Source organism: Macaca thibetana, chromosome 3 (genome assembly GCF_024542745.1).
Source record: "Macaca thibetana thibetana isolate TM-01 chromosome 3, ASM2454274v1, whole genome shotgun sequence".
NCBI classification, from domain to species: domain Eukaryota; kingdom Metazoa; phylum Chordata; class Mammalia; order Primates; family Cercopithecidae; genus Macaca; species Macaca thibetana.
In genome coordinates, this window is record NC_065580.1 from 92162718 (window position 1) to 92181854 (window position 19137).

The 19137-nt window shown below is 39.0% G+C and overlaps 1 protein-coding gene across 1 annotated transcript in view; it reads left to right on the top strand.

Annotated features, from left to right (window-relative positions):
• Window positions 1-19137, top strand: part of DNAH11 (dynein axonemal heavy chain 11) — a 372580-nt gene that overhangs the window by 89611 nt on the left and 263832 nt on the right. Inside the window, exons 26-29 of the mRNA XM_050784822.1 lie at window positions 6501-6725; window positions 8537-8628; window positions 9123-9175; window positions 9757-9839. Of these exons, the coding sequence (XP_050640779.1) occupies window positions 6501-6725; window positions 8537-8628; window positions 9123-9175; window positions 9757-9839 (453 nt within the window). The remainder of the gene's footprint in view (window positions 1-6500; window positions 6726-8536; window positions 8629-9122; window positions 9176-9756; window positions 9840-19137) is intronic.

A 19137-nucleotide genomic window follows, 5' to 3' on the forward strand; every position in this document is an offset into this window, starting at 1 on the left:
GAAATCTGGAAGATCTGTCCATTACTGAGAATGGGTGTTAAAGTCCTGTACTATTATTGTGTTGCAGTCTATCTTTCCCTTTATCCCTTTAGGTCTATTAAAGTTTGTTTTATATACTTGGGAGTTTAGGTGTTGGGTGCACAGATATTTAATATGTGTAATTATTATATTCTCTTGCCTAATTGATTCCTTTATCATTATGTAGTCACCTTCTTTGTCTCTTTTTACAGTCTTGATTGTAATGTATTTTATCTGATCTAATTATAGCTACTCCTACTCTTCTTTGGTTTCTAGGTGCATGGTATATCATTTTCCACTCTTTCACTTTCAGTCTATGTGTGTCTTTATAGGTGAAGTGGGCTTCTTGTGGGCACTGTATAGTTCTGTTACATTTCTTTAGCTGTTCAGCCACTTTATGCATTTAATTGGAGAATTGAGTCCATTTATGGTCAGTGTTATTAAAGACTTATTACTGCCATTTTGTTACTGATCTTCTCGTTGCTTTGTAATTCCTCTTTTTTACTTTCTTACTGTTTTCCTTTATGGTTAAGTGATTTTCTCTGGTAGTATGTTTTAATTAATTGCTTTTTATTTTTAGTGAATCTATTATAGGTTTTTGCATTGTGGTTACCACGAGGTTTAGAAAAAATATAACAAGTTATTTTAAAGAGATGACAACTTCTGTTAGATCACAAAGAAAAAAAAACTAAGGAAAAAATGAAGAAGAAACTCCATTCCTTCCCCCTACCCCACATTTTGTGCTTTAGTTGTCTCAATTTGCATATTTTAATATCATCTACCTCTTAACAGTTTGCTGTAGCTATTGTTTTTGATAGATTTGTCTTTTGGGCTTCATGCTAGAGGTATGAGTGGATTACACACCATAGTTATAGTACTAGAATATCCTATGTTCATTCATGTATTTAATTTTACCACTGGGTTTTATGGCTTTAAACAAATTGTTTAATGTCAGTGTTTTTCTGTTTCAAATAGAAGAATTTCCTTTAGCATTTTGTGTAAAACTAGTCTGGTGGTAGTGAATTAGCTCAGCTTTTGTTTGTTGGGGAAAAGACTTTAATCTCTCCCTCATATTTGAAGGATAAGTTTTCTGGACACAGTATTCTTGATTAGCAGGGTTGTGTTTTTGTTACATTTAGCACTTGAAAATGTCATTCCACTCTGCTGGCCTGTATTCTTTCTTTTGAGATGTCGCTTGTCAAATTGGAGCTCCTTTATATCTTATTTGCTTCGCTTCTTTTGTTGCTTTAGGATTCTCTATCTGTCCTTGACCTTTGAGAGTTTGATTATTATATGACTTGGAGTAGTATTATTTGGGTCCATTCTATGTGGTGTTCTCTGACCTTCTTGTACCTGAATATTTATATCTTTCTCAGGTTTTCAAAAGTTTTTAATATTATTTATCTTGTAGATAATCTTTACTGCTTTTCATTCTTTTTTCTCTTAAATTTGTTAAGACTTGTTTTGTGGCTGTATTAGTCTGTTTTCATGCTGTTGATAAAGACATACCCAGGACTGGGCAATTTACAAGAGAAAGAGATTTATTGGACTTACAGTTCCATGTGGCTAGGGAGGCTTCCCAATCGTGGTGGAGGGTGAAAGGCATGTCTCACATGGCCGCAGACAAGAGAAGAAAGCTGTGCAGGCAGACTTCCCTTTCTAAAACCATCAGATCTCTTGAGACTTCTTCACAGTCAGGAGAACAGCACAGGAAGGGCCCGCCCCCATGATTCAATTACCTCCCACTGGGTCCCTCTCACAACATATGGGAATTCAAGATGAGATATGGGTAGGGAGACAGCCACACCATATCATTCTGCCCCGGCCCCTCCCAAATCATGTCCTCACATCTCAAAACCAATCTTGCCTTCCCAACAGTCCCCCAAAGTGTTAACTCATTTCAGCATTAACTCAAGAGTCCATAGTTCAAAGTCTCATCCAAGACAAGGCAAGTCCCTCCCACCTATAAGCCTGTAAAATCAAAAGCGAGTTACTTCCTAGATAAAATGGGGATACAGCTATTGGGTAAATACAGCCATTCCAAATGGGAGAAATGGGCCAAAACAGAGGGGCTACAGGCCTCATGCAAGTCTGAAATCCAGCAGGGCAGTCAAATCTTAAAGCTCCAGAATGATCTCCTTTGACTCCATGTCTCACATCCAGGTCACGCTGATGCAAGAGGTGGGTTGCCACAGTCTTGGGCAGCTCCACCCTTGTGGCTTTGCAGGGTACAGCCTCCCTCCCACCTGCTTTCATAGGCTGGTGTTGAGGGTCTGTGGCTTTTCCAGGGGTATAGTGCAAGCTGTCAGTGGATCTACCATTCTGAGATCTGGAAGACAGTGGCCCTCTTCTCATGGCTTCACTAGGTGGTACCCCAGTAGGGACTTTGTGTGGGGGCCCTGACCCCACATTTTCTTTCTGCTCTGCCATAGTAGAGGTTCTCCTTGAGGATACTGCCCCGACAGCAAACTTCTGCCTGGGCATCCAGGCATTTCCATACATCTTGTGAAATCTATGCAGAGGTTCCCAAACCTCAATTCTTGACTTCTGTGCACTGGCAGGATCAACACCACTTGGAAGCTGCCAATGCTTGAGGTTTGCATTCTCTGAAGCCACATACTGAGCTCTATATTGGCCCCTTTCAGCCATGGCTGGAGTGGCTGGGACGCAGGGCACCAAGTCTCTAGGCTGCACACAGCATGGGAACCCTGGGCCTGGCCCAGGAAACCCCTTTTTCCTCCTAGGCCTCCAGGCCTGTGATGGGAGGGCCTGCCATAAAGATCTCTGATGCCCTGGACACATTTTCTCCATTGCCTTGGGGATTAACATTCAGCTCCTGGTTACTTTTGCAAATTTCTTCAGTCAGCTTGAATTTCTCCTCAGAAAATGGGATTTTCTTTTCTATCACATTGTCAGGCTGCAAATTTTCTGAACTTCTATACTCTGCTTCCCTTATAAAACTGAATGCCTTTAACAGCACACAAGTCACTTCTTGAATGCTTTGTTGCTTAGAAATTTTTTCTGCAGATACCGTAAATTATCTCTCTCAAGTTCAAAGTGCCACAAAACTCTAGGGCAGGGGAAAAATGCCACCAGTCTCTTTGCTCAAACATAAAAGGAGTCACCTTTGCTCCAGTTCCCAACAAGTTTTTCATCTCCATCTGAGACCACCTCAGCCTGGATTTCATTGTCCATGTCATTGTCAGCATTTGGGTCAAAGCCATTCAAGTCTCTAGGAAGTTCCAAACTTTCCCTTTGTGTGTGGGGCCCTGACCTCACATTTTCTTTCTGCACTGCCATAGCAGAGGTTCTCCATGGGGATACTGCCCCTACAGCAAACTTCTGCCTGGGCATTTTCCCGTCTTCTTTTGAGCCCTCCAAACTGTTACAACCTCTGCCTGTTCCCCAGTTCCAAAGTTGCTTCCACATTTTCAGGTATATTTTCAGCAGCACCCCACCCTACTGGAACCAGTTTATTGTATTAGTTCGTTTTCATGCTGCTGATAAAGACATATCCAAGATTGGGCAATTTACAAAAGAAAGAGGTTTATTGGACTTACAGTTCCATGTGGCTGGGGAGGCCTCAAAATCATGGCAGAAGGTGAAAGGCACGTCTTCTATAGCGGCAGACGAGAAGAGAGCATGTGCCTGCAAACTCCCCTTTTTAAAACCATCAGATCTTGCAAGACTTATTCACAATCATGAGAACTGCATGGGAAAGACCTGCCCCTGTGATTCAATTACCTCCCGCTGAGTCCCTCCTATAATACATGGGAATTCAAGATGACATTTGGGTGGGGACACAGCCAAACCATATCACTGGCCTAACACGTGATCTGTTTTGGAGACTGTTTCATTTGTACTTGAGAAAAATCTACATTCTGCTATTGGATGAAATAGTCTGTCTATGTGTCTATCAGGTCTATTTGGCCTAAGGTGTTCAAGTCCACTGTTTCTCTCTTGTCTGTCCAGATGATGTATTCATTGTTGAAAGTGGAATATTGTAGTCCCCTACTATTATTATATTGCAGTCTATCTCATACTGCAGATCTGTTCATATTTGATTTATATATTTAGGTTCTCTGATGTTGGTTACATATGCAGTTTAAATCAGATTTTATTTTAAATTGTGATTTTTTACTTTTTTCTAGTTCTAATACTCAACATGTATTTATTTATTCATTGAGCATCTAACTGTTACCGGCTCCAGGTATGATACCATTTGTGATCTAAAGTTATGAACACTTGTTCTCTAGGAAGATGCACTTGAGTAGGGAGACAAGCAAAAGGACTCCAAGGAGTCTCAGAAGAGACAGGGAGGCTTTGTGATTAAGGTGGGTGAAAGACCCAGGGAGGGCCTTAGAAGATGATGGTGCTTATGCTGAGACTTGACAGATACTCTATTATTCAGTCTATTATTCTTCAAAAAATGACAGTCAGGAAAGGGTGTTTAGGCAATGAGGACAATATTAGTAGCACCTTGGAATGACAGGATGTCTCTAGCGTTCAAAGGTAATGTTAAGACTTTAGTTTCCTTGAAATACAGATTTTCTTTATAGGGATAGTGAAAGGTAGGCCTGGACAGATAGTCTGAGCACGTGCTGTATGGTCTTGAATTCTAAAATCGTAGGTGTTAGCGTCTCTTCAGACATGAGAAGAAATGTGGAAGAGACAAACTATTCAGAGGAAATAACAGTAGTATTATTACTAGATGTGAGATATTTAGGAAAAGAAACTGGTTTGGAGAGATGACACTGTTGTTATTGGTTTATTCAGTGTGAGAGCCGTTTATGCAAAGGTGAAACCAGACCACAGCTCAACACAGAGGTTCAGCCAAGAACTGGTGTCTGGCAGTTCACTGTCAGTATTTGAGACTTGATGAACTAGATAGAGAGTAAAGGAGATAAGCCAGCTGAGGATAGAGCATTGGAAAAGGCTGAATTTGGTGAACAAGAGGAGAAGACAAAAATGAGGCAGCAAGAGAGTGGTAAGAGAAATAGTTGAAATAGGATACTGTAATATCATAGAAAAGTCAAGGGATAAGGGTTTTCCCTCAAAAAAGAGTCAAGAATGTTAAATACCTAGAGTAGAGAAAAATGAGGAGTAGAGGTCATTCTACTCAGTGACTTTCTGAGATTTCAATGTCATAGAATGGTGAGAAGTACTAGCTAGACTGCATGGCATTAAAACAAATGCTGCTGGGCTAAATATTGAGTACCCATGGACACAAAGTAGGGAATGATACACACTGGGGCCCACTTGAGGGTGGAGGGCAGGAGGAGGGTGAGGATCAAAAACGTACCTGACAGGTACTATGCTCATTACCTTGCTGATGAAACCATCTGTACACCAAACCCCCACAATGTGCAATTTACCTATGTAACAAGCCTGCATATGTGCCCCCCAAACCCAAAATAAATATTGGAAAAAAAGACATATGAGGACAGACTTAAAACATTTAAGTTAAGCAGATATGTAATGCTCTGTGATAGAAGCGTTTCAGACATACTAGACTTATTTTAATTAAAATATAATTTGTTAGCTTTTCTTTTAATATAAACATGAGAAACAAAAACCACATTAATTATAGCATTCTTTTCAAAATAAAACTGCAACCAATAATTGAAAAAAAACAAAAAACAAAAACAAGCACTGGTGATAGGAGAGCTGTGGAGCTTAGCAGTAACTGAAAAGGGAGGAAAGTGGAAGCTCGAGGGCCTAGCAGGCTGGTGGGGGGCAGTTTTGTTTTATTATATTATATTATATTATATTATATTTATTTATTTATTTATTTTTTTGAGACGGAGTCTCGCTTTGTCGCCCAGGCTGGAGTGCAGTGGCCTGATCTCGGCTCACTGCAAGCTCCGCCTCCCAGGTTCACTTCATTCTCCTGCCTCAGCCTCCAGAGTAGCTGGGACTACAGGCACCCGCCACCATGCCCAGCTAATTTTTTGTATTTTCAGTAGAGACGGGATTTCACCGTGTTAGCCAGGATGGTCTCAGTCTCCTGACCTTGTGATCCACCCACCTCAGCCTCCCAAAGTGCTGGGATTACAGGCGTGAGCCACCGCACCCAGCCTATTTTTTTAAGATTAATAAACATATACCTACACAATCTTGGCATGACTAATAGGCAGGGATGAGGGGAAGAGCAATGAAAGAATACAGTTTAATTCCCAATGCTGAACCCCGATACACAATTTTTTTTTCTGCTGGCAGTAGATCCTGGGCCTTTTTGAGGAAGACAAATGAGATACAGCTGCTTATATTTACCTTTTCTCTTTTTGGAAAAATGGTAATATGAATATTTACTACCATTAATTCACTCATTCACTCATTTAGCAAAAACTTATTAAATGCCAGTTCCAGATATTACATGCTACGTCTAAGAATCCAGCAATAAACAGATATAGTGCCTCCCTCATAGCACTCACATTCTACTAAATTTAGCTACTATTTAAAATTCTTCGCCTTTATTTTAGGTTCAGTTGCAGACTCTTCTTCAAAGCAAGTATGTAGAATATTTCATTGAGCAAGTGTTAAGCTGGCAAAATAAATTAAACATAGCAGACTCGGTCATCTTCACCTGGATGGAAGTCCAGCGAACTTGGTCTCACCTGGAAAGCATTTTTGTCTGTTCAGAAGATATTCGAATCCAGCTTGTGAAAGATGCTAGAAGATTTGATGGGGTGGATGCTGAATTTAAGGTTTGTCAAAGACAGGTTGTATGCTATTCTAGCAAAGTTTTGTAAAGAAACATGATTTGGAGCATCGTATTTATAAAAATGAATATATTTTTGCGTGAGTAAGCAGGAGTCAGGATACTTTTCCTGCAACGGGTCAGGTAATAAATATTTCAGGCTGCGTGGTTCATGCAGCCTCTGTACACCTTCCGAATGCTGCTATTATAACATGAAAGAAGACATGGGTAATATATAAACAAATGGATATGATTGTATGCCAATCAAGCTTTACTTGTAGATACTGAAATTTGAATTTCACATAGTTTTCATGTGTCACAAAATATACTGTTTTTTATTTTTATTTATATTTATTTATTTATTTGTTTATTTTGAGGCAGAGTCTTGCTCTGTCTCCCACGCTGGAGTGCAGTGGCCTAATCTCAGCTCACTACAACCTCTGCCTCCCTGGTTCAAGCGATTCTCCTGCCTCAGCCTCCTGAGTAGCTGGGACTACAGGCATCCGCCACCACTTCTGGCTAATTTTTGTGTTTTTAGTAGAGGCAGGGTTTCACCATATTGGCCAGGCTGGTCTCGAACTCCTGACCTTGTGATCTGCCCACCTCGGCCTCCCAAAGTGCTGGGGTTAAAGGCGTGAGCCATCGCACCCAGCCGGTTATTTTTTTCAGTGATTTAAAAATGTAGGCTAGGCTCGGTGGCTCACACCTATAATCCCAGCCTTTTGGGAGTCCAAGGTAAGAGGATGACTTGAGGCTAAGAGTTCAAGACAAGCCTAGACAATATAGTGAGACCCCTTCTCTACTAAAAACTTTGTAATAATTAGCTGGGCAAGGTGGCCCACACTTGTCTAGCTACTCGGGAGGCTGAGGTGGGAGGATCACCTGAGCCAAGGTAGTTTGAGGTTACAGTGAGCTATGACTGCAGCACTGCACTCTAGCCCAGGTGACAGAATGAGACCCTGTCTCCAAAATAAATGTAAAAACCATTTTTAGCTTCTAGGTCATGCAAAACAATCATCAGGCCATATTTGTCCCAGGTACCATAGATTGCCGACCCTTGTGGTAATAAAGGTAAACAGATTCATCCTTAGAGGTAAAAGACTGAGAAAAGACAACAGGTAGAAAATACTACTACTAGTTTCGGTTTTTCTTTTCTGTAAAAGCCATAGAAAGCACGTGGCATGGTGCACATAATGATAATTGATTGGAGAGATTTCTGGCAAAGGATAATGACTATTTCTTTCTCATAAAAATTGAGATTAAATGTTTTTTCTTTCTACCTAAAGTAGAAGTCACAGATAAATTTTAATTCATTTCACTTTTGAGGAAGAAAAAATAGATTGTTTAGGTCTCTCTCATTTTTATATGTAGGTGTGCTTTTTAAGATTCTGGGCGCTCTCTCATTCTCTCTCTCTCTTTCTCTCCCTTTCTCCCTTTTTCTCTCCCTCTCCTCCCCCACACTGCTCCTACCTGTCTCCCTTTCTCTTCTCTTTCCTCTTCCCATTCTCCGTTCCCTTTCTCCTTTTGCCTTTCTTTATTCTTTTTCGTTTGATTTAGAAGAGAAAAATTCTCTGGGCCTAAAGTGGTGACAGAGCTTCTCACATTTATTTTGATAAAAACGGTGTGCTTGTACATGCTTTTGATCTTCATCTAAGAGTTGAAAAGCAAAAGTAAACAGATGTGGTGCCAGACATTCTTAGAAGTATCTTTAACCTTGCCTCTTCATTCTTTGTTCTTCATTTTTTAATTCTCGAAACGTTTAAAAGTTTAGAAAATATTGTTCTAATATCCACGGCTCCGTATTGCACTTTCATACAGGAGTTAATGTTCAAGACAGCCAAAGTAGAAAATGTGTTAGAAGCAACATGCAGACCTAATCTCTATGAAAAACTTAAAGATTTACAGTCCAGGTAAGAATAAAGCTATCGAAGATGATCAATTTACTGTAATTTTATGAAGTCTCTTTCACATACCTAATAGTGTTTAATACTGTGTTATGGAGGTGCAACCTCTTGTAAATTATTTTGTAATTTTGCTTATAATAGTCTAGTTGTCTCATACATATTACATGGAACATACATATAGTAAGTTAATGTAAATAAATCCAAAAATATTTGTTTTCTGAAAGGAGTATTATGCTAATATATCTTCTTATCAAGATAATTGACATGGTTGATTGATCAATTCTTTCATCAAACTATCCTGTAAATATTGATTGAGCACCTACTGTGTGCCAGGAACTGGGATTGCACTCTGTTAATGTAGTCCTTTAATTTCTGTACGGTTTCATTTGATTAGAAATTATCCTGAGGCAGCACAGTAGCACTTTTGAAATCATGGTCCCAAGGGCCATTTGTAAAATAATTTTCACATTTAATTCTGGCTTTTGATAAAAAATGGTCAGATCTGCTACTAAAATGATGGGTTGTGGAACTGCGATCCTTTTTTTATTGCAAGGTAAGGAAAGACCTAAATAAAATTTTATATTACATAAACAAAGCAGTTTTAGAGTCTGAAAGTTTTTTTGGTAATGAAAAGGGCAAAGTTAATTATTTCAGTTGAGTGATGCTCTTTGGGGCTTCGGGGCTCTGCCTCTGGGTCATTTCTGCTCTGCTGAGGGCAATAAAGTGGAACCAATTCTGGATCTTATGACTCCTCTGAATACCTGACAGGAGGGAAGTCACTTGTGTTTTGTAGACATCCAGTGGGGGAAAAGAAGACTGTAAACCAATTACATCTTACTAGTGCATTTTGCTCTCAGGTTGAAGGATGGCAACCTGGTCTTCTCCACTGCTGCTTGGGAGTGTCATTCAGAAAAGCAGTGAATAACGTAATCCTAAGTCTAATTCATATTTAGCCACAACTAATGGGGTGTGTGTGTGTGTGCGTGTGTGTGTGTGTATTTGGCATAGTCCTCTTCTACTTGGCATAACTTGTATATTAGTCATAAGCAAGATAGATGATGGTGTCAAAAAGAAGGAAGTAAGCTACCTGTTAAACAGTAAGTTTACTGTAATGAATGGACAGGACTTGGTGAGAGCGCATAGCCTTTCCTCGCTTCTATTTCATCTCTTCTGGTGATTTACTTGACATTCTTTCAAAAGGAGCTCAGCCTAAACAGGTAATATTTCTTTGAAAGTCTCGTATTATACTGTGTTAGCAGAGGAAAGTCATAGTGTCTCTATCATTGTCAGATGCTACCTGTCATGTCACGTGGGCCAGGAACTAGAAAATCTGCAGTTAAAATTTGTAATGCAGCATCAGAGGTATGTCAGAGGCTGTGCAAAAGGGAGTGGGAAGAATAACTGTCTGGTGCTCAGTAAAGAGGAACGATATTAAATGTGTAAGGCTTACAGTGCTGAAAGAAGTTGATGGAAAGAAACACTATCACCAAATCCCCCAGAATTCTGGGACAAGAGCTGGGGCATCCCTTGCCTGGTAGCAGCTTTCCTAGGGGAGAAAGGGTCACTTGGAAAGAGATCATGGCTGGTACCTTCTTACTCCTCCCTCCAGAGTCACCTTCATAATTACGACATTGGGCTAATCTTCAGTGCTGTCCAAGTTAGATTTGTGTAATTTCAGGATCATCCTGAATTAACCCTCGAATTTTCCCCTATCTGTGCAAAAATAGTGCATCACCTTTTTGCTGATTCCCACGTCAATATTTAAAGCAAATCAAAACAGATATTATCGTGTGTAATCTGAAAGCTCAGATCAGAGACAAACTTTGTACAAATTCCAAAGCACTACTTCCTGTAAACTTTAAGAGAATGTTGTCTTTCATTTAGACCTACTCAATCATTCCTGTTCACTAAGATCTTACAGTTGTTGTGGCTGACGTAGCTGGGCGCTCCTAGAGTTGACTGTGTATTACAGATTATTTTGAAACTCAAGCTTGTGCTATATAATTGTGGAGTTTTCTCCAGTTTTTTTTCTTGGAAAAATTTTTCTCTAGATATTTTTTATGCCATTTTCTTTGGAATGTGTGTCTCTTTACACTGCAGTTCCCTGAATTTTGCTGTTCTTTGGGCGCAGTATTTATCTTAATGATTTCTCTCTTCATCATTTAACTTTGAACCTAAATTCAATTGGTTTTATAATATTTCGGGCAGGTATTGTAATTTCCTGGTCTTCCTTTCTTATTAAAAACTTAAAAAATAAACCAAAAGCAACTCATCATATTCTAGTTGGAAATTTCCATCTCACTCCATGTCAAGACTAAGCTGTCATTTAATAACTTGGGGTTGAGAGGGAGACTTTGGCCCTTTCCTCCCCCGTCTCTGCCCATTTATCATGGAGAGGGGTTTAGGGGTGTGATCTCTCTGTTGTTGCCCTTTCTTAATGACTGCTCCTGCTTCCCTCACTAGCAGTGACTGTCCATCTTCACCCTTAACAGCAAGGATCCACATGCTGGGTTTCTGGTGGAACATGTGTGCAGGTCCTCTGGACAAAGGGAACCTCCCCAGGGATGTATATGCCAGAGCCACCCCCACTTTAATCCTTCCAGTTCTTGCTCCTGGCAGTGTAACCAGCCACCTGGTTCCATCTTCCTTCTCCTTTTCTACCTAGGCAGGTGTCCAAACAAGGGGCACATCAAAGATTCACTTCCTACTGGTACCCAGAGTTTTTATGAGTGATTCTCCTATTCCTCTTGCTTGACCTTAGAGTGGAGGTTGGGGGACCCAGTCTTCTATCTTACCCACAAAAGGGGAGGGAGATGCCATGGCCTCCGCATCGTGGCTGATAACTCACACTGTGCAGATGGCCTCCTTTGCCCTCTTCCTCCCTATGGTACTTTCTGTAGAAGGCGTGCATGGAGGTAGAGGAGGGTGGGGTATTGAGATGTGTCTTACCAAACCCTGGAGGGACTAACTGTCCTAACCCACATCCGTTACCTTCAGAATGTGCACATACTCACTTCCTCTTTGTCCTTAATCGAAGTCCTACTCTGTGCTAGAGGAAAAGATCTCTCAATGAATTCTTGTCACCAACTCTGTTCACCCTCCTTTTAAATCCTCAAAAAAATCCTTCGTGCCTTAGCTAAACTACATGTTGACTCACAGTCTGTGCATCCCTGATGCCAGTTTATTTTTCAGATTTCAATGATGTGCTTTGTAAACCCTTTAAAAAATTTTTCACAACATGACTTTGGTATTTTACAGAGTGCTATCTTCTCCTTTATCAGTGTGACTTACTGTGGATGTGTCCTCGCCTACCCCATTCATAGCATTTTAGCCATGAGTTCTAAATCCGTGAATTCCAGGTACATTGCTCAGTACTAGTACCCCTCCTTAATGAATGACTAGATTATATAAGGCTTTTGAAACATTTGAAATTATGATGAAGCTGAATGTTAAAATCACAGCATGGAGCTCTCCAAACTCCCTCACAGCTGTGCTGATAAATGCCACCATGCTAACAAAGGGAGGTGGGTATTTCTTCTTGCCAGCTAATAGGATCTAGCCCTGTGGCCACAGTATAAACATGCTTACAGTTCTGACACACAGATTTGAAGTGGTTGGATATATTTTTGATGTATTTTGAAATTTTGAGAAAATTTGTATTTCAAGTTGTGCTCAAAATGGGATTTCATTGAGGTCTTTTTGTGTACACTACTTAAATTTTGAACAATTAAAATTTGCATAAAATGCTATCACACTGTTACTAAAGGTCTATTATTAGAAGAAGTGTTTAGCAGCCTTTGTGGTACAAATAACTATCCAAAAGTGACTTGTTGAAAAGGAGCTAAGGGTCATTTGAGTCATCTAGAGGAATAGCCGGCTTCTTTCCCTGAAAGAAATGGTTCTGCAAATTCAACATGCATTCTTAATTCTTGCTCACTAACTATGGAATAGTTAATGCTACAGGCTGTTAACGCCAGATAGTGTGATCTTGCCACACTCTCTTACCCTCTTTTCATTATTAGAATCAGTTTCAGACCACCAGACTTAGTCTTTCCGTCTATGCCTTGTGTGCTAACATTCCTGAATGTGCTCCCTGTAGTGTGACCAAGATAACATGGCAACTGCAGCTTGTGGAGCAACAATGCAATTTCCCCATAAAAGGCGCCCTTTGTGGGTAGATAACTCATCTTGACATCTTGTGAATGACTTGAATTTTCCAGGCCCCCCTCCTTTACCCACCCACACTCCATTTAAGAGTGTTGGTCCAAGTGAGAGTTTCTGTAGTTAATTGTGGAATGTGATCAGCTTGAATAGACCAGCCAGGGAGGTCTGATAACCACTACAACCCGAATTCTGTAAGCAGAAACCCCCAGTTTAAGATACAAGAGTTGGAATGGTAGAGGGATAAAATTGGTGTGTCTAGAATGCTGTCAGTAATTATTAGGTTTTGGTAAGTTTGGTTAACATCAAGTTTTAAAATTTTTCTTCCCCCCAAATTCAGCCTGACCTCCCAAGGTTATCAGTTAACTAAAGGATGGTGGATACAGGTGCTGCTTAACTTCAGTGGTCAAACTCTCTCGTAGTTGCTGTAGAAATAAAACTTAAAGGTGTATTTGCAGGATTCATTGATGTGGTACAATAGTTACGGACAACTGACCTGAAGTCCTTATGGGATTCAGTATTAACATTCTTTGGTATTTTTTTCCCCTTTCAGAAAAAATTTGTATTTTTTAACTGAATTAGTACAGTGGTTAAAGTTAGACAAAATAATATCAGTTTACCCCTTTGCACCCTTTCAGGTTGTTATATACTACCTTAAAATAACTGAAAACTTTGGGCAATCAAGGTGTTTGTAGCCACTGATTCCTAATGTGAAAGGTCTTTTTGTCTGAGAACAGTTTGCACATTTTCTTTCTCTCGTCTATGAAACATTTAACTTCTCCATGAAGGTGAGGTCTGGAGAAGCTAACCCACAATGGAGCTTATACTAAAGAAAGACTTGCTGTCAACGTGATCGGCTCTACTTGTGCTTCTAATGGGGTAGCTGTGACCCTTACATGGCCACTGAGCACTTGAAATGTGGCAGCTAAGGAACTGACTTTTATTGTAATGAATTGCAATTGATTTAAATCTAAACCTTGATATTTGATTCAGTTATCGGAAAACATTGTGTGTTTGAAACAACTTGGGTGTGTGAATCTACCTTTGCCCCTGCGTATTCTATGAAATGAAAATACAGGTGTAGCATTTGCAGATGAAAAATCCAAATTGAGCTGTGCTGTAAATATAAAATACATACCTGGTTTCAAAGACTTGCCGCAAATAAAATAATGGAATAGATCATGTATTACTCACATGTTGAATGATAATATTTTGGGATATACTGGATTAAATATACATTAAAATTAATTTCACCTTTTAAAAATATGACTTAATGTGGCTGTTAGATGGTTGTAGCTGTGCAAATTGAAGCCACAATGCATTCTCTAAAATGACAAGATACATACACTCAGGAATGCTGAATGTTTGCATGAAGAAATGCCCTTCAAGGGCATCTGCATCAGTCTACACACAAGGAAATCTGCCAACTTGTCTTTGGAGAAATCTCCTAAATTGCAGTGATGAGACAGATGGTACTCAACTGATACCTCTAATAGACTGTAAATATTGGCATTCAAAAAGGTGCTTGTGAGAAATGAGCTTTATATTAGGTGATGAAAAGCACCATTGGATCTTAAAGGAGCAAATATCTGGACCCCACATTCCCACAAGCACAGTATGTTTTTATGCAGAGCTTCCATTTGGTTATCTTCCTGATGGAGTAAAAGTAAAAGTGTCTCAGCATATGAATTTCAAGAGGATGGAGCTCAATGATCACTCATAGTATGCCAAAACCTTCGCTGACAGGAGGAGATTCTTCTTTAGAAAATTAATAGGAAAAGGACGCAAAATGTACATGGTAAGTTGAGGGCATGCAAGAATGAATTTTAGTTAAAATGAAATAAAACTTCTAACTTTCCTAAAGGAAGTAGAAAGCTGGAAAGATATGAGGCGTCTAAAGTGAAGGAAGTGGTTGCTCCTGAGTTTAAGTTGGGGCTGAAGAAGGAATGAGAAAGAAGGAGCAAAAGGGCACAGAAAAGGGGTCGTGGTTTTGACCATCTTGCCATTGGCTCTATGTACCTGCAGCTGAGGAGCAAGGAATAGAAGCTGCTCGTGAAAGGGTAGTCTGTCACAGAGAGTGCAGCATAAGAGCAACTCTACTTGTCATTACTTAGGAATGTGTAATATTTTAAATGGATACCTTAATAAAAATGCAGCCTGATTCACTTAGAGGTTCAGGTATTTAGGTGTATGACAAGAAAATAGAGAATCTACTTTCAAAATAAATGTCAAATTTTATATCCCATGGAGATTATCCTTGATTATCTTCTCAAAATGATAAATATGTGGTTAATCACAAATTATATAACAATATGCACAATTTTTTCTTCATTTTGCATATGTGTTGCCACTGCATTCTATTCTGTTGTAGCCCCTTTGGAATTCTCTCCATGGCCAATGTATAAGTTATACAACAGCATTAGGGTTATTACAATGTGCGGTTAAAGTAAAATATCACTTCGATGTTATGAGATCCAAAAATTAAATGTTGTGAACGTGGGGTCCTGCCAGCAAGGAGTTCTAGGCCCTTGTATGGAATATGAAATTGTTCTGGTCTCAGCCTCGCTTTGATGCCACTTGATGAAGGTTGTCCAGTTCCAGCTTAAACTCAGTGGGTAGAGCTTCCAGCTATAACAAATTAGCTTTTAACAGAGTACCGTTCTTTCTGGGAACAACTAGAAAAGTGGCTAAAATATTTAACTAAATCTGTTTAAATGCACTGAAGAACATTTAAAGAGCATTGAAGAAGTTAGTGTTTCAGGGGCTAAGATAGCAGCAGAAGAAAGCACAAAGAGATTTGCCTAATGTTTGATGCTGCTTTTCTCCTTGAGACATTTGATAATTCATAGATGTGGCCAACGGCATGAGAAGCTGATCAGAGGTTTCAGGAGGCTCATGGAAATTGAAAGAAGGAGGAAAATAAAATAAAAACTGGAACTCAGACCCTGTTAAGGAGGATATTATACAGAGAATCAAACAATAATAAGAAATGGCTCTAAGGCAGATTGGATAGAAATTTGCCAGGGTTGGGGGAGGAGGAATCTACTAGATCTAAAAATTAGATATCTAAATCAGATATCTAAAAATTAGATGTCTACCATGTCTAAAAATCAGTTCTAGATGGATGTAGATCTAAATGTGACAAGTAAAACAATGAAACAATATACAACGTGTGAGGAAGGATATCTTCATGATCTTGGAATAAGCAAAATATCTTAAACTGGACACAAAAGTCCTAACTACAAAGGAAATATTAGATAAATTTGACTATGTTAAAATTTTAAAACTTTAGCTTATCAAAAGATACTTGTTAAGAGAGTAACAATGCAAGCTGCAAAGTGGGAAAAGGTGTTTGCAATACAAACTAAAGACTCATATATGGAATATATAAAGAATTCCTACAAAAGAACAAAGGCACATAATCTAATATAAAAGTGGGCAGAATCCTTAGACAGTTCACAAAAAAAGATTCTAATGGTTAGTAAACATAAGAATGGTTGCTCAACTTCAAAAGTTATCGGGGAAAAATGCAAATTAAAACCACAACAAGAGGTATATTTTCTGTTTCTGGCCAAGATGAAAGGAACTGGATTTACCTTCTTGCCTGAAACTTAATGAGCCCAAACACACAAAAACAGGAAGAAAACTACACCAAATTGCTCAAATTGGTCAAAACAATATGGAATTCTCAAAATCATCCATAAAACCAAATTTTATACAAGTGAACAAACATAAGGATGACAACAGACTTCACACTGGAAACAATGCAAGTGAGCAGACAGTGGAGTAGCAATTTCTATTTTCTTTTTTTTTCTTTTTTGAGACAGAGTCTCGCTCTGTTGCCCAGGCTGGAGTGCAGTGGCCCGATCTCAGTTCACTGCAAGCTACACCTCCCAGGTTCACACCATTCTCCTGCCTCAGCCTCCCAAGTAGCTTGAACTACAGGCACCCGCCACCACACCTAATTTTTTTGTATTTTTACTAGAGACAGGGTTTCACCGTGTTAGCCAGGATGGTCTCCATCTTCTGAACTTGTGATCCACCTGCCTCAGCCTCCCAAAGTGCTGGGATTGCAGATGTGAGCCACCATGCATGGCCTACAGTGGAGTAGCAATTTCAATATACTGAAAGAAAAAAACACCTGTAACCCTAGAATTTTATACCCAGTAAAAATACCTTTTTAAAAAATGATAGCAAAATAAAGATGTTTTAACACATTCAAAAACTCAAAGATTTCATCACCACCAGACTGGCACTACAAGAAATGTTAGAGGAAGTTCTTCAAGCAAAAGGAAGATGACACTAGATGGAAATTTGGATCTACACCAAAAAATTATGAACACTGAAATGTCAACTGTATGGAAGTAGACAAAATTGGAGCATTAGCCAATCACTAGAAGATGGAATGGTATCAAAAAAATAGGAACATTGAAATAATATATATGTAAGTTTAAATACTGGCCCTATTGATTACTGACAATGTTATTGCTTAACGTTTCTGAACCTCAATATCCTTATATACCAAATGGGGAAAGCATTAGGTATTATCTCTTTGGCTTCTAAGTAACAGGCAAAACAAAGTGCATAAAGAACCAGTAAAAGTACATAACATATAATATTGTAAAATTGGCCACAAATTCTTTGCTTTCCTGTATCCATGCCCTTTCAATGTGGTGTGGCAGTATTTATCAAGGCTAGATACTAATTCTTCATTTGGGTTGCCATATCACTTGTTTTGGCCACTGTGTCATTAGCAAAAGCTTGAAAAGTTTTTGTATGCCAGCACTTGCCCTTTTGCTGCTCTTTGGAAACCTGTAATCACCCCATCATGAATGAGTCAACACTAGCCTGCTGGATAATGAGATGAACATGCCCATACCCAATCTACCAGCTGGGCAACCATCACACATGTGAGAGAAGCCATCGATCACCAGCAGACTACAAATGTGTGGAAGAGCCCAGCTGGACTAGCTGAGGCAACCCAAAACCAACACACAGAATTGTGGCTCATGAAGAAGCCAGTAAATCTTGGGGTATTTTGTTATACTGCAAGGTTAATTAATATATGTTCTTTATGTGTTTACATATTTATATATGTGTATGTGGATATATATTCATCAATATCAAAGACTTTATGTGCTACTGATTTAAAATATTTTACTTGAAATTTAAAAACAAAGCAAAAAATTTATTAAAATCAAGTACTAATTCAAGTTTTTATTTTCTTTTATTTTTTCCCTTCTTGAATACATTGATATCGTTGTTTTGACATCAGTGAGTTTGGGAAGATTGGGGAAAACAGCATAAGTTAATGTGTTTCTCTTTACTAGACGGAAATACTCTGCCTAGTATTAATTTTCCCTTCTCTTTTTAATTTGCGTGGATATTTCCTAAATTGTTAATATGATTTGGGATTCAAAAAACACGTATGCTTGCTAATACAATGAGATATCAAGATCAAACTCACCAAAGGCTAAAATTAAAACTCACGAAACAATAGGATGTGGAGTAATGGGAATGTTCATATCTAGCCATCAGAATTATAAATTAATACAACTACTTAGGGAAACTGTTTAACAGCATCTTCTAAATAGGAATATATCATACATTTTTATCTAGCAGTTCACCTTCTCAGTGTACATTCAGCAGAGATACTTACATAGATGGACCAAAAGAAGTATACAAGAATTTTCATAGCTGCTTTTTTATAATAGTCCCAAACGGGAAGCAATTTAAATGTCCCTTAACAGTGGAATGGCTAAATATATTGTATATATTGTATTGTCTTTATACAGTGGAATACCATATAGTAATAAAAATGAAAAAAACCTAGTGCTATACCAAATAACATGAATGAATTCAAGTGACATAATATTGAACCATAGGAGGCAGATGCAAAAGAGTGCATACTATGTGAATTCACTTCTGTAAAGATAATGTCCCTTTTTAGAGAAATAGTAACTGGCATGCATCATGAGGAGTCTTATGGGTGCTGGTATCCTATTCTTTTTTTTTTTTTTTTTTTTCTGGAGACGGAGCCTCACTCTGTCACCCAGGCTGGAGTGCTGGAGTGCAATAGTGCAATCTCGACTCACTGCAACCTCCACCTCCTTGGTTCAAGCAATTCTCATGCCTCAGCCACCTGAGTAGCTGGGATTATAGGTGTGCACCACCACGGCCAGCTAATTTTTGTATTTTTAGTAGAGACGGGGTTTTGCCATGTTGGCCAGGCTGGTCTCAAACTCCTGGCCTCAGGTGATCTGACTGCATTGGCCTGTAATCCCAAAGTGCTGGGATTATAGGCATGAGCCACCATGCCCAGCCACTATTCTATTCCTTAATCTTGTGGTAATC